Source organism: Seriola dumerili, unplaced genomic scaffold (genome assembly GCF_002260705.1).
Source record: "Seriola dumerili isolate Sdu_G_001 unplaced genomic scaffold, Sdu_1.0 BDQW01006251.1, whole genome shotgun sequence".
Lineage (NCBI taxonomy): Eukaryota > Metazoa > Chordata > Actinopteri > Carangiformes > Carangidae > Seriola > Seriola dumerili.
In genome coordinates this window covers 151,769-166,698 of record NW_019180506.1, presented here as the reverse complement: position 1 = coordinate 166,698, position 14,930 = coordinate 151,769, and the positions used below count along the sequence as shown (strand labels likewise).

General features: G+C 41.7%; 3 protein-coding genes across 3 annotated transcripts; 2 read left to right on the top strand and 1 right to left on the bottom strand.

Moving 5' to 3' along the window:
• Window positions 1-9: 9 nt before the first annotated feature.
• On the top strand, window positions 10-3,312 carry LOC111239922 (inosine-uridine preferring nucleoside hydrolase-like). Its single transcript, XM_022769868.1, has 8 exons — window positions 10-95; window positions 757-931; window positions 1,034-1,210; window positions 1,353-1,464; window positions 1,599-1,735; window positions 1,982-2,059; window positions 2,268-2,384; window positions 2,487-3,312. The coding sequence occupies exons 2-8, from the start codon at window positions 758-760 to the stop codon at window positions 2,637-2,639; spliced, it is 948 nt and encodes a 315-aa protein (XP_022625589.1). The 5' UTR covers window positions 10-95; window position 757; the 3' UTR covers window positions 2,640-3,312.
• On the bottom strand, window positions 3,099-7,001 carry unc50 (unc-50 inner nuclear membrane RNA binding protein). Its single transcript, XM_022769869.1, has 6 exons — window positions 6,913-7,001; window positions 5,678-5,949; window positions 5,349-5,469; window positions 5,124-5,263; window positions 4,332-4,439; window positions 3,099-4,068 (listed from the first exon to the last, which is right to left on the bottom strand). Exons 2-6 carry the CDS (start codon window positions 5,943-5,945, stop codon window positions 3,932-3,934), a joined length of 774 nt encoding a protein of 257 aa, XP_022625590.1. The 5' UTR covers window positions 5,946-5,949; window positions 6,913-7,001; the 3' UTR covers window positions 3,099-3,931.
• Window positions 7,002-7,446: 445 nt separating this feature from the next.
• LOC111239928 (NADH-ubiquinone oxidoreductase 75 kDa subunit, mitochondrial-like) lies at window positions 7,447-13,875 on the top strand. The gene is made up of 19 exons (XM_022769875.1): window positions 7,447-7,536; window positions 8,631-8,707; window positions 8,999-9,090; window positions 9,522-9,629; window positions 9,790-9,866; window positions 9,948-10,029; window positions 10,237-10,367; window positions 10,501-10,686; window positions 10,894-11,028; window positions 11,210-11,324; window positions 11,559-11,704; window positions 11,796-11,924; window positions 12,046-12,175; window positions 12,265-12,425; window positions 12,507-12,661; window positions 12,844-13,019; window positions 13,114-13,248; window positions 13,376-13,448; window positions 13,557-13,875. The coding sequence occupies exons 2-19, from the start codon at window positions 8,635-8,637 to the stop codon at window positions 13,646-13,648; spliced, it is 2,196 nt and encodes a 731-aa protein (XP_022625596.1). The 5' UTR covers window positions 7,447-7,536; window positions 8,631-8,634; the 3' UTR covers window positions 13,649-13,875.
• Window positions 13,876-14,930: the final 1,055 nt, after the last annotated feature.

Genomic DNA, 14,930 nt, shown 5'->3' with positions numbered 1-14,930 from the left:
AAAGCTTAACAGCCTGATGCACTTTCAGGTTAGGGCAGTCAGCAGACGCCTCTCCACTCTCCAGCAGTCAACACCCGTCCGGATCTGTTCTCCAGGTGAGGGTTTCACATTTTACTCTCATTTCAGACCATTTTCAAAACATGAAACCTATTTCCATCATCTACAAGCATCATGTCAAAATGTTTCAAATGTGCAACTCTTGTTAATGTTTGAAAATTGCTTCAGTCTTGTGGAGACTTGATCATAAGAAATGCTCATGTTGCATAGATTAAAAATAGATTTTAAACCCACGGTGCAGTGTTTCCATGCAAAATTTCTCAAAGATATATCACATATTTAAACTCTACACCCAGAAAATATGGGTGGGGAATATTTTTTCCTTGCCTTCAGCTAACACTCTGCAACAAGTTGTAACTGCTAACTTTATTAATGCTGTATATATCATTAAAAATCAGACACTGCACTGAGCTCTTAAGCCTTTAGAAAAAGGTTGAAAGGTTGAAAAAGTGTTGAAAAATGCCTCATCCTTATCCTTATGATCCCCGTATTTCACAAACAAGCAGACTAGTGTGTGTGCAATAAATTCCACACTGTGCATGTGAAAAACCTGTTCCTTAGCCTACAGCTCTCTGGTAGCTCTCTCGATCAGGAACACTGTTGCACTGTTGCACTGTCTGCAGACCTGATAGATTATTGTGTGTATTATTAGAAAGCACCAGTCTTCACATGTGAACTGTGTCTTCCTGTTTAACACAGGATGAAGTTGATCATTGATATGGACACCGGGGTGGATGATGCTCTGGCCATCATGGTGGCCGTTGCGGCCCCTGACGTGGAGATCCTGGGGATCACCTGTTGCCACGGCAACACCCCCCTGGAGAACGTCATCAAGAACACACTGCGTGTCCTGAAAGTCTGCAACAGGCTGGATGTAAGTCTAACAGAGCCCTTGTACGTGGGTGTTGACGGGTGTTGTTGAGTAGATTTAGGGCGGTGTGAAAGTTTGACCTTCGCATTCGCCATACCCCCACAGATCCCAGTGTATCGTGGCTGTGCAAAGCCCCTACTGGCCCGTAAGCAACATGCCGGAGACTACCATGGGAAGGACGGACTGGGAGATGTCCCAGATCCGGACGCTCCAGGCCTGGAGCTGCTGAAGAAAAAAGCTGTGCAGGCCATGATCAAGATTGTCAATCAAAACCCTGGAGAGGTGAGACAAACACAAGGGCTTTTATTTGCAAATGAATTAATTCATTTCAATTCCGAAACATAATCATGAAAATGTCAAATTCACACGCATATTTAATATAAAGATGATGCATGTGTTGCTTTGCTGCTGCTGCTGTCTGCAGGTGACTCTAGTGGCCACGGCCCCCCTCACCAACCTGGCTGTTGCAGTCCAACTGGACCCTAATTTCCCTAAGAAACTGAAGGCACTCTACCTGATGGGGGGAAACATTAACTGTAGGTCAACTGCCGAAATCTGCCACATCTTTAATTCTTGATTTGTATCTCTGCTCTTATATTACTGAGAATAATAATAACCGTGTGTGTGTGTGTGTGTGTGTGTGTGTGTGTGTGTGTGTGTGTGTGTGTAGCCAGGGGTAACACCACTGCATGTGGAGAGTTTAACTTCGTGGCTGACCCTGAGGCGGCCTACATCGTGTTGGACCGCTACACCTGCCCCACCTACATCGCCTCCTGGGAGTTCAGCTGCAGGAACAGCCTGCCGTGGGTGAGGCTGAAAACAGAACATGACAAGAGATTAACCCTTCAATGCTTTAAAGATTATCAGCATTATCTGAAGATTAACACTTTTTTTTTTATTCCAAAGATATCTGGATTGATAAAGCAATAAAATTTCAACTATCTTTATGTAATTTATGTTTAAAGCAACATGAAAAACATGCAGAAATGCCATTTTATGATGATTTGATCGACTTTATTTGTACACTGATCACTCTCTGTTGTTCCCCCTCAGTCTTTCTATGACCAGTGGCTGGCCCAAAACACAGAGAAGGCTGAATTCTTTAAAAAGATTTCCAACCTTTCAATGACGGTGAGAGAGACATGTAGAGGGAAATGATCATACTGTGCTGACACTAGCAAAGCTGTGGGGTTACATGATGCAACACCAAGCGTGTTTGATCAAGTACAGGTGTACACAATGTTCTTACTCTAATGTTAGTGTAGTGGCAGCTGCTCAGTCTGCTTTCAGTGCCGAATGATCCTCAGTCACACCTCATGTAAACATCTTGTCTCTGCAGAAAGCGAGGTCAGCGGAATATCAAAAGGAGACCACAGAGGGGAAAGGGTTCAATTCCTGTGACACCTACGCCATAGCTGCAGCCATCGACCACACGATTATAACAGAGAGTGAGGAGGTGAGCTGCCATTGTTTTTCTTTTTATTTTCTAAAAAAAAAAAAAAAAAAAAAAAAAAATCTGTTTGGAGTGCTCAAATCACTTCCTGTCGCCCTTCCCCAGGTTGCTGTGACGGTGGAGCTGGAGGGGAAATACACCCGAGGCATGATGGTGCTGGACTACATTGAGCAGATGAAGAAGAAACAGAAGGCGGTCATCATTAAGAAAGTCGACTTGGAGAAGTTCAAGCAAATGCTCATGAATTCTCTGAAGTAGAAAGGTGCGGTAACGAGCCAAAGGCCTGAATCTGGTTCATCAAAATAAATAAAAATGGCTTCTCTGATTAAATGATCAACCATGTTTAAAAGTTGTTCTTCTCATTGTTTTTCATGATCTAATCCCACTGGTTGTGATGGAGAGTAATCTTAAATCTTAAACTGCTTTCATGCAGTTTGGTGAAGAGCCTGTTTCCTCTTGCATTCTTTTTTTTTTTTACAAATGAGAAAATGAGCAGCTCTCAAGTTATACAATATCTTACATAAATGTATTTTTTCCATTGTAAATAATATTCATATTCCTCATTATCATATCATTATCAATACTCACTTGTCACTGTTGTACCTTATTTATCTTACAAATTCAATTCCACTCCAAAATGATTATTAATTTTTATTGTCATTATTACTTGTTTTTCTTTTTAATGGCCAATTTAGAGTCGCCATACCAGAGCACCTGGAGACACGTGATCATGCCATTTTTTTTTTTTTCAGCTATAGATTCCTCACATTGCATCCGCATCATGATGTAAACCACAAATATTACTGTGATACTCCAGCACCACGATGTGATCACGTCCAGTCACCCATTACAGCAACAACAGTGCCACTGTGAGGGTTTAACATGTTACTACAAAATCTTGCATTGTATAAAAAAAAAAAAAAACCCTCCCCAGAGACATCAAATATTCAGCAACAGGAGAGCGTGGTTTTGAGTTATTCCTCTGGAAGTAAAACTGCAGTAACTTAAGTTAATAAAACCCTTTATTGAAAGTGCTTTGGAATGTACACTTTAAAGGAAAAAAGGAAAAAATGCTTCCCACATTCCTCTACTTTCCTTCCTTCTCTTTAATAAGCAGGATTTTCATTTTCTTTTTTTATGAAAACTCAAAGAAACAAAGCATCCTCTTCAGAAACAAACCTCTGTGTATATATTACAACCTGCCAGAGTACTATTTACAAATCATACAAAAAGAACAACAATAAAAGCTGCGTCTCATCTGTCCCCTTGTTTATGCAACCAGTCCAAACACATCGCTGTTTACTGACTTTGGAGCTCCAGCTCAACAGGAGAGCCAAACAGAAAATCAAGTGAGAGTCAAGAAACAGTCAGCTTCAATTAACCCAGAGGTCCAAGTTTACTAAGAGTCAACCAGAGGCAGAGTCCATCTCAACCAGATGTTGACCGACAGCAGCTGGAAATGGTTTTGATGTCACACAGGCGTGAGTTGAAAACAGATTTCGACGAGGGCCTGGAGGCAACTAGTGTCCACTCTCAGGGACAAACCGGTTCTACTGGACTCGGTACTTGTAAAACCAGCAGAGAGCCTGAGTGAAGTTCCAGCCCAGAGAGACAGAGAGGACGTAGATGAGGCCGAGCAGAGCGAAGGGGTAGAGCAGCACCACCGTGTTCTTCAGGAAAGGTAGAGCTGTGAGGATAACGCAAGACGACGGTTTACAGACAGCAGACACTTTGTGCTGACAGTACACATCTATAAAGTCTCACTGAAATGGAAATTTGAAAAAAACAAAACAAACATGTGACCAGCTATTGTATGAACCTGATCTGAAATCCTGTTTTGCCAAAAAGGTGACATACATGCAGAAAGTGTCTATTCTGCTCTTATTTTTTTTTTACAGAAAAAGTCAAAAGTAATTTAACATATTGTATTTAAATGTGAATGGGGCTTACCATTGTACCCTAAGAAGGTGATGTAGAGATAATAACCAATGGCGATCAGCCACATAGTGTTCCCGACAAAGTATCCCAGGAACCACTCGGAGTTTATCACAACAATATCTAAAAAACAACAACAAATAAGTTCAGACATAACATCTGATAAACTAATCCAAACGGGTCACTAAATTAAGCCACACTGGATTACTGTGAGTATCAATTTTATAGCTGATTAACTAAACTTAAGACAGTGTCCTCTTAGACTTTTTTGGGATAGATATTTTTGTATGGTCTAAAACTGGTTTATCAGCTTAATAATACACTGATATCAAAGAAGGTTGAATCATTCACGAGAGCAAATGAGAAAAATTCAAAATGAAGTGAAAAGCATCTATAAGCTTAAAAGTGATGTCACAAGACTCTGTTGGTGTTGGTTCATCACAATGTGACGGATACACTCCACTTTCTAAGGCTTTGTTAGAGGTGTTGTTTTTGTCTATCGCCAGATGGAACAGGCTTAAGTTAACTATGCATACAACTGACTGTCCAAATACAAACTGTAACACAAGTCATTGCAGAGAACACATCTGTTAGTTTTTTGCGTGTCTTCATTAGTGGGAATTACCTGTTTAATGATCAACTATATTGTTACAAATTATTCATAATACAAAATAAAAAAATATAGAAAACAAAGTCAACAGCGGACGAAGAATGGGTTTCAAGACTTTTAAATTTGCATTTAAAACTAAATTGGACCATGTACTTTCAGACATACTCAAAAAACTCACAGAGACACAATTTACTCACGGTTGATGAAGAAGAGCTGCAGAAAATGCAGGATGACTAGAAGTGGGTAGAAAGCATTGAGATGAACATCAAATGCGTAGCCCCATTCAACATCAAAATTTTTGCTGGGATGCTTTAGCAGGTACTTGTTGCTGATAACCCTGGAAAAGGCAAAAAGAAAATTAACAATTACTTCTTCCAACTCCTTTCATTTCATACAGTAATCTAGACGAACTTGCGACTCACCACATGAGTGTCGATATGAACAGACCGACTCCTATGCAGTCCACAAAGACCACCCACAGCAGCAGTTTCAGAGTCTCCAGGACACCCATGTCCAGCACCAGACCAAAGCCTATTGTTGACACTGCAGATGAATACAGGCAGTGTTTACTTATCAGAGACAACATCAGTATTCAACTGGCAGCATTAAGACCAATTCAAATGAACCGCAATGCACCAGTGTTTCTTTAAATATAATCCAACAGGGAAAACAAATAGGTGTGGAAATGAATAGACAGATATTATTACCAAGACTTGTTTATATTGGCACCGTCAGATGAGCACAGACTCACCACACAGCCAGATGCTGAGCACGACCAGGAAAGCAGGATCATCCCTGGCCCACTGGTCTTTGGTCTGTTTCCTATAGTGGAAGTTGCGGTAGACCCTCTGTGGTGATGTGAATAAGTAAAGCATCTGCCACAGGGCAAACTCAAAGTCCATCTGTCTGAAATGCAGCAGCCGCCGCAGGTACTTGTAGCGTTTGGCACCCGCCGTGTGGCGTGCAGCGTCCCTGGAGCCAAGGGCACCGTTGCTGTGCGGCGAGGTGGTCGGCAACATGGTGCTGAAAATTAGATTTCAAGTGCACATGGAATGGGGAGGGGGAAAGGATGGAGGGTAGAGGAGAAGAAAAACAGGTAGATTAAGCTTTGAGACTATGTCAGATGGCGGACTTGAGCGACATATGCAGTCTGATTTATTAGATTTGTAAAGTTCTGATTTCTCTCTGGTGTTTTGTTTTATTCTGAAGGTTATCTAGGTCTAAGATTTCTCTGTAGAGGAGGAGCAACCTAAGTTTTACAGTGACAAATATAAAATCACAGTAAATATAGTGCTGTATTTCTAACATTCAGGAGCAGCAAAACAATTATCATTGCTGGATCTTGGCTACAATTTGTCAGTTCTTAAATAAGGTATCTACTATGTTCCATTTGAGTATTTTATAAAATTAGGAATAAACCCAGCATAACGGGAATAACATACTTGGTGAGCTGACATAGCTACATAATGTTTTTTGTAATTGTTTAACTGGACCAATCATGTCCTGCTAACGCCAAGCAGTACTAAAGCTTAGTTCTTACATATTTACAACAAGAAATATTGATCCTGTGGTTCCCAAATTTAAAATATACCTTTTTAAATGTATAATACATCTATAACTGATCAGTCAACAATGACAAGACACATGATGACAATGAAACAGAGGGTGCTACTGCAAGCCTACACTACAACTATACATTAACTGAGCTACACCCAAAACCTCAAAAGTATGCAAAATCGTTATTATAAAAACCAATAACATCGGTTAACTATTGAGCAGTATCAGTTTCATCCACGAAAAACACTGATATATTTAATTTATTTAAGTTAAGTGGACGCTAGCAACCACATTTAGCTTGTTGCTAACTAGTTTAATAACATGAGAAGGCCTGGTTAGTCTCATTTGTAACACAACTGGCATAAACTCAGCAGTGACTGTTTAGCGGCTGATAAACAACTGCATTTCTTGGTTCTGGAGAATATTTACCTGTTCTGCTGTACTCCTTCACAGGAGAAAGCACCAACTCTTGCTCGTTTCTGTAGCTGTTTATAGACGTTTCCTGAACCGTCGCGAAAACGAACACGTAGCTAGTTCCGGTAAACGCCTGGTTCATTGTGGGAAATGTAGTTGAAGGTGAAAGCCGAACCTATCTATGTTGTGAAAACGAATTAACAAAATTGGTAGATCAACAGGTAAACAATATGGGATGTTACTGTCAAATTCATATTCCTCAAAAATATTTTTAAGGAAATTTTACACTCTACACAGCTCTACACACATTTTTATTGATATTTGTAATAAACTGCAGTAACACGCACATGCACAAATACAATATTAGTAATAAAGTTAAATAAGTGAATTTCTCCCTTAAAAGAAATTTTGGACAGATTTATGCTAACTGTATATTATGCTTATTAAATTAAATACTAATTCAGGTCACCTTTTTGTTTATTTTTTGTGTGAAGGTGTTACTTTTATTGTGAAACCTGGGGTCTCATTTCAAACGGAAGTAGGACAGTACGCTATTTCCGCTAACAGCGCCATAGCTATTTGACTGGTTGTAAAACTCGCATCACCGCTGTTCTGGTCAAGAAGGCCAAATAGCGAAAGGTAAGAACGAGAAACACATAATGCACTTACGCACGTTTAAATCTTTATGTTATTTAATTGCAAGACCAGTGGGAAATTATGTGTTTGACCTGATTACCCTTAGTTACCCTCTGACAACACTGCACTGCCCGTGCCCTTGAGTAGTTCTCTAAGCTAACGCTGTTAGCCTGCAAAAAGGAGCCCTCATTGCAAGGTTCATGCTACTTTTAGCTCCTTCTCTTGTCCACATTGCTTAAAAACAAAAACTACATGTAGTCGCGTTATTATCTCAGTATGTTTCGTAAAATATGCTTTTGACCTCTGTGCATTATCTCCTTGAAACGTTGCGTGTCTGTGTGAGAATAACACTTGTTGTTGTTGACAGTGACAGCTAGCATGCTAAGTAGCACAAGCTTCAGTATCTCTGGTTATGTACGCTGTCACTGTGTTTCGAGTTTATTAGCTGGACCTGCTCAAACGTATTCAATCCCAAATAACAACCCTACAATAAATCATGCCTCTGTAGAGCGTGTATATTCGACCCTCTAATAATTTGTTAAGGCTGTCCAGCATATGGAGAAGAAACTTCCAAGTGTTCCAGATGTGAAAAGTTGAAGACCTCAATCCCAAAAATATTAATTAGTACCTCATATTCAGCACATTGATAATGTTTTGTAAACCCTGGAACCCCCAAAGATTCTATTGGAATCTGCTATCAGATTTTAAGCAGAATTAATAAGACTTTTCATTGTAAATATTAATGTTCAAAACTTGTAGCAACACCTTGTATAGTTATTAGTGACATACTTAGTAGCCCTGATGAAACAAGAAGCGTACTTAAGTTTGCAACTCCTCATTTATTAACATACTGTTTTACTTTACTGTACAGATAGCAACACAGAAAAAACCCCAAATTTTAAGCTATTGTGTAACACCAAAAACCTGAGTGATATAGAAACCTCTTAAGAGCACTGGCTGTTACTGTTATTAATTAATAATTTAATTGTTACAAGTTCATTCTATTGATCCCTCTTTGGATTCTAATGTACACTTTGCTATCAGTCAGAAAAAGGTTAGCTCATATGTTGGCTGCTTTCTCTCTGTTTTTCATTCAGAGTCATGTTGCGACTGCCGATCGTCGGCCGTGCTCTAGCCGGAGCTGCCAAAGGCAGCCTGGCTCCATCCAGCACTGGTAAGATCTAAATGTGTGTGTGTCTCAAGGTAACCAACAGCAGTTCTTCTCCTTAGTGCAGGGTGTGGGTATTTAAAATCACTAGTTCGAGTATAGCACAATGTTTGTTAGTTTAGATTTAACCCAAGGATATTTATATACATTCATACCAAATGTAGGTCTACTTCATTTCAAGATGTACTTCTGGTCCATTTTTCTCTCACTTATATGGAAACAGTACATTTTAAATGTATTTTATTGGTAGAGTTTCTGGTCATTTCAACAACTGTGTCCTTTTGTTTACAATTTCAGTGCGCACTCCAGTGCGCGCTGCCAGCAACATGGTGGAAGTGTTTGTGGATGGGAAACCAGTGGAGGTGGAGCCTGGAACTACTGTACTCCAGGTAAGAAGCATCAAATTATTTAACTGCAAGCTAATACAGATGTTTTATATGGTCTGTTAGTATTGTAGATTCTTGCATCTACATGTATTCACCAGTCGACATTATTGTAGGGTATTTGTGTTGTCCTGCCAATAATTTACTCTAAAATCTATCTGCTACATTATGTGCCATTCAAACAATCAACATTATTAATGTTTTATTGTTAAAAAAAGAATTCAGGACCTGGTGTTACCAAAGCTTACTGGCATGTTTTAAGGGATAATTGTAACACTAACATATTTCAGGAGCCTGGATAACGAGGTAGAACCTCATTTATTTAAGTATCATCAGTTAGTGAACCAAGTACTTGGGTAGGGCCAGTAAGACAACAGATTAGTGTAGCTTTACTGACTTGTTGTTGTTGCTTGATGTCTCTTTCCTCTCCCTTTCAGGCCTGTGAGAAAGTAGGAATCCAGATTCCCAGGTTCTGTTACCATGAGCGCCTCTCAGTGGCAGGAAACTGCCGTATGTGTTTGGTGGAGATTGAGAAAGCTCCAAAGGTAACAGAGTGCATCTGTTTTGTCTTTAGGCACTAAGCTGAACTAGCATCAACTTGTAACAAAGAACACTGATACAGTAGATGCCTTGGGTCAGAAAATGCTGTAAACGTTTACAGTGTTAATGTCTAATGGATGTGTGTGTGCTGTCGTGTGCCCTCAGCCGGTAGCAGCGTGTGCCATGCCCGTTATGAAGGGTTGGAACATCCTCACTAACTCAGAGAAAACACGCAAAGCCAGGTACAAATTCAAATACGATTCAGTCTTTTGGAAAACTTGTAAAATGTCAACTTAGTTAATAAACTCTTAATGTGCTTTCAGAGAGGGAGTGATGGAGTTCCTGCTGGCCAACCACCCATTGGACTGCCCCATCTGTGATCAAGGAGGAGAGTGTGACCTGCAGGTAACTAAAGGATGAGGGTGTGGAAGTTAAAAGGCCAGTTCACCTACAAAAAAAAACATATGTTCTCCTTTATCCTTAGTGGTATCTTGCCATGCAAATAGACACAGCTGCTGCTGCTGCTGAGGCATCAGCTGTGACTGTAAAACAATGGAATTGAGTTTGTGCTGCCTAAATCATTGAATAATTGCGTGTATGCTGTGTCACCAGGATCAGTCCATGCAGTTTGGTTCAGACCGCAGTCGTTTCTCAGAAGCGAAGAGAGCAGTGGAGGACAAAAACATCGGACCTCTCATCAAAACCATCATGACCCGCTGCATCCAGTGCACACGCTGCGTCCGGTAAGTACTTATCTGGAATAATGTGATAATCTGATTGTTTGCTAACGTCTTTTCAAGTGGCGAAATTTATGAGATCCTCTTAACTGCATATTCATTCATTCATTCATTCCTGTGTGTGTGTTTTTATTTGAAGTTTTGCCAGTGAGATCGCTGGTGTTGAAGACTTGGGAACAACAGGAAGAGGAAACAACCTGCAGATCGGGACGTATGTAGAGAAGATGTTTATGTCGGAGCTGTCGGGGAACGTCATAGATGTCTGTCCTGTTGGAGCGCTCACGTCCAAACCCTACGCTTTCACTGCACGACCATGGGAGACCAGGTAGGATCGAGTCTGATACTTCAGTTAAGCTGGTGGACTAGGTGTTATCCAGATTAGTCCGTTACTGCAGATTTGAGCTTTAAAAAAAAAAAAAAAAAAAAAAACCTGGAAAGGATTTGTTTTAGCAGTTTAAAGCTAGCGTGTTCATCTTTGTGTCCTATTCTGTCGTACCTTTTTCTTTAGTCTCATCTTCTACTGTCTTTGCAGGAAAACCGAGTCAATCGACGTGTTGGATGCCGTGGGCAGTAACATCGTGGTGAGCACAAGAGGAGGTGAGGTAATGAGGGTGATGCCCAGGCTGAATGAAGACGTCAACGAAGAATGGATCTCTGACAAGACCAGGTGAGACACAGACAGACCCAAGACAGAAAGTATAAACCTGACATGTTTCAGAGTGAATTAAGTAAGTTAAGAGTGAATTAAAGAAACTGAAACAGATTGAATGAATCCACTTAAAAAAAAGTTATATCTGTTGCTATGTAGCTCGACTAAAGAACTACAATCCTAACACGTGCGTCCTCAGGTTCTCATATGATGGTCTGAAGAGACAGAGGTTGACCCAGCCAATGGTGAAGGATGATTCAGGTCAGCTGACCCCCACTACCTGGGAGGACGCTCTCACTCGTGTTGCTGGAGCAGTAAGTTTGTGTTTGCTTCTTTATGTGACCTGTTTGTTGTTGATGGGAGATGGTGATATTCATGTTTTTGTTTTCAGGGAGCCAAATGTGTCTCTGTCTGTTACTGGAGGTCATTAATGACAGCTGAGGCATTCTCTTTGGCGTTTTAGTTGTATTACATTTTCTTGCCTGTATTCATAAATGCCTGTCTGTGTCTGTGTGTGTGTGTGTGTGTGTGTGTGTGTGTGTGTGTAGCTGCAGAGCGTGCAGGGCAGTGAGGTCGCAGCCATAGCAGGAGGGATGGCTGACGCCGAAGCTCTGATCTCCCTCAAAGACCTCCTCAACAGACTCGACTCAGAAAACCTGTGCACCGAGGAGGTCTTCCCTACAGCGGGGGCAGGGTGAGTCTGCTCATGTGTTTGTGAAGGTTATGAGCTTAAACAAAGTGAAGTGTTCCAACAGTGTTGTTATTATTTTTTGCTCTCTCTGCAGCACTGACCTGCGCTCCAACTACCTGTTGAACACCCGCATCGCTGGCATTGAGGACTGCGACCTGCTGCTGCTCATAGGAACCAACCCACGTTATGAAGCCCCACTGTTCAACGCCCGAATCCGCAAGAGGTAAACTCCAGACATCACACTTTACAGTCAATATTTCGCTCACTGTTACTGAGCTACTTTCTCCCTTTCCCAACAAAGTTGCACTCTGCTAACTTTCTGCCCTGTGTTCCTCCTCTGGCAGCTGGCTCCATAATGAGCTGCGTGTTGCCATGGTGGGTCACAATGTTGACCTGAGCTACACATACGACCACCTGGGAGAGGACACTTCAGTGCTGAAGGAGCTGGCTAACGGCACACACCCCTTCTGCCAGGTAATGGACGCACATACAGTTTGACAGTTCTCAGCTGGACGTCTCGGGACTTTTATTTTAATTTTTCCTCTCCTTTCCTCTGTCTCCAGGTCCTTTCAGCTGCTAAGCGTCCGGTAGTGATCGTGGGCAGCAGCGCTCTGCAGAGAGAAGACGGAGCCGCCATTTTGAGCACCGTCTCCACCATCGCTCAGAACGCCAGAACCAGCAGTGGAGTGGAGGAGGGATGGAAAGTCCTTAATGTCCTGCACAGGTACAGTGGCAACGTTTTAAAGCCTCTATGAGTGAAATACAGGAGATGCCTCCTGCTCATACTTTGTGTGTGTGTAACCAGAGTGGCGAGTCAAGTGGCAGCATTAGATCTGGGTTACAAGGCCGGTGTGGACGCCATCAGGAAGAATCCACCCAAAGTGCTGTTCCTGCTGGGAGCTGATGCCGGCTGCATCACCAGAGCTGACCTGCCTAAAGACAGCCTCATCATCTATCAGGGTACACACACACACACACACACACACACACACACACACACACACACACTAACACATTAACACATTAACACATTAACACATACACACACACAAGGCATTCAGTAGATAACATGAGAGTAAAAGTAAGAATCCAAAATCACTAATTTTTGATATTATATTTATATATGTTTTCAACTCCTCCAGGTCACCACGGTGATGTAGGAGCACCAATGGCAGACATCATCCTACCTGGTGCAGCATACACAGAGAAAAATGCCACTTATGTCAACACTGAAGGCAGGAGCCAACAAACCCGGGTGGCCGTCACTGCACCAGGAGTGGCCCGAGAGGACTGGAAGATCATCAGAGCTGTGTCTGAAGTGAGCAGGAAGTTGCTCACATAGAATATACAAATGTTCATTAATGCAAATCAACAGTTAATTTGACCAAAGAAATGTCCCTGTGTGTTTGCAGCTGGCTGGTGTGACTCTGCCCTACGACTCTATGGACGAGGTCCGATCCAGATTAGCTGAGGTTTCTCCTAATCTGGTCCGTTATGAGGACGTAGAGGAGGCGAACTACTTCAAACAAGCAAATGAACTTGCCAAGGTACACACACACACACACACACACACACACACACACACACACACACACACACACACAAATACACACATATTCCTCAGATGATTTATCAGGCAGATCTCTTCATTCAACCGTTTCCTCACTCTCTCAGACAGTGAACCAGGACCTCATAGCAGCTCCTCTGGTGCCACCACAACTTACAGCAAAGGACTTCTATATGACAGGTAAGTGTATCTTTTTTTTTTTTTTAGTGTATACACAGGAAAAAATTCATATATATAGAAATTGTAAAATAAACTTCTTAAACCCCCACTCCTTTTTTCTGTGCTCAGACTCCATCAGCAGGGCTTCGCAGACGATGGCCAAATGTGTCAAAGCCATCACGGAAGGAGCTGCTGCTGTTGACGAGCCATCGGTTTGCTGAACACCCAGTAACACCCACACACAAACAACCAAAAAAAAAAAAAACTCTCATCTGCTAAAAGAACACACTCTTCTCTGAAGAGACTCAGCCTTGCTCCTTAACTTAAAGCTGTCCTTGGTGCTTGTTGTACACAATTAAATCGCTCTCGCCCCTGAGAACGATCTTTGTTGAATAAAAGCGAGAAACGTATGAAATATGAATAAAATCTTACTAATGTCTGTACTCCAGTTTAGTGGGTTTCTGTCATTGTGTTGCATATTAGTGTTTGTCTTCACTGCTGACACTGCTCCGAACAGCGTGAACTGAGGCGCACATTTGGAGAGCACTCGGTACTCGGTGTCATTTCTTAGAAGCAGAGCAGTTCATACAAACCAGGAACATCATCCTTGCTTTTGTATTACACTAAATAATCTACAGGTTGTGAAAATAAACTTCTGCCCCTCCAGCAGAAAATAAATTGCACTTTAAACTGTTATACCTCAAACGTTAAAAGACACAGGCAAGCATTTGCCAAAAAAAATCCCTGATGAAATGTGGTTTAATCTGGCTTTAAGCCCAGGCCTGCTGACACACAGGAGATAATGTCAAGGCCACTGCGTGAGTCACACTCGCCTTGGACTGTTTGTTGTTGTTTGAAAGAAAAGAGGCTTCACGATACATTCGTAAAAAGCTTCACTGGTGAGTTGGCCGAGGGGGCAAATGCCCATCATTCTTCACAAACGGGTTTAAATGACTTAAAGTGCAGCTTCAGTTTAAAGACTCACACACACACACACACACACACACACACACACACACACACACACACACTGATTTTGTTTTTGGGTGCACAACAACAAACCTATATTCAGTTCACTTGACATTTTGAAAGTGAGCTGTGAACGCTCAGCAGCACTCAGCGGAGTCTCAAAACCATTACAGCGAGGCAGGAGTAAATCTTCGGATTTGGAGGCAACACCGGGTGTCACAGCGAATTTATCTTCATTTCAGGATAAGTGGTAAATCTTTGGAGCGATTGTAAGTCGCTGAAAGTCCCTTTTTAAAAAGTGTGTTTATGCGTCTTGAATGGATCCGGAATGAGATACTGGTGTCTGGAGCTGGACACGGCTCCTCCAAACAAATGGTTTTTGTCATATAGTGTTCCCAGAGAGAGAGAGAGGGGGAGAGAGAGAGCTCTTAAAACAAAACGCAAGCAGAGAGTCTCACACTTAAACACACTGAAAAGGAGAGAAGACAGTCCCTTCCCTTCATTCCCAGTCTGCTCAGTGTCTTGAGACCGAAC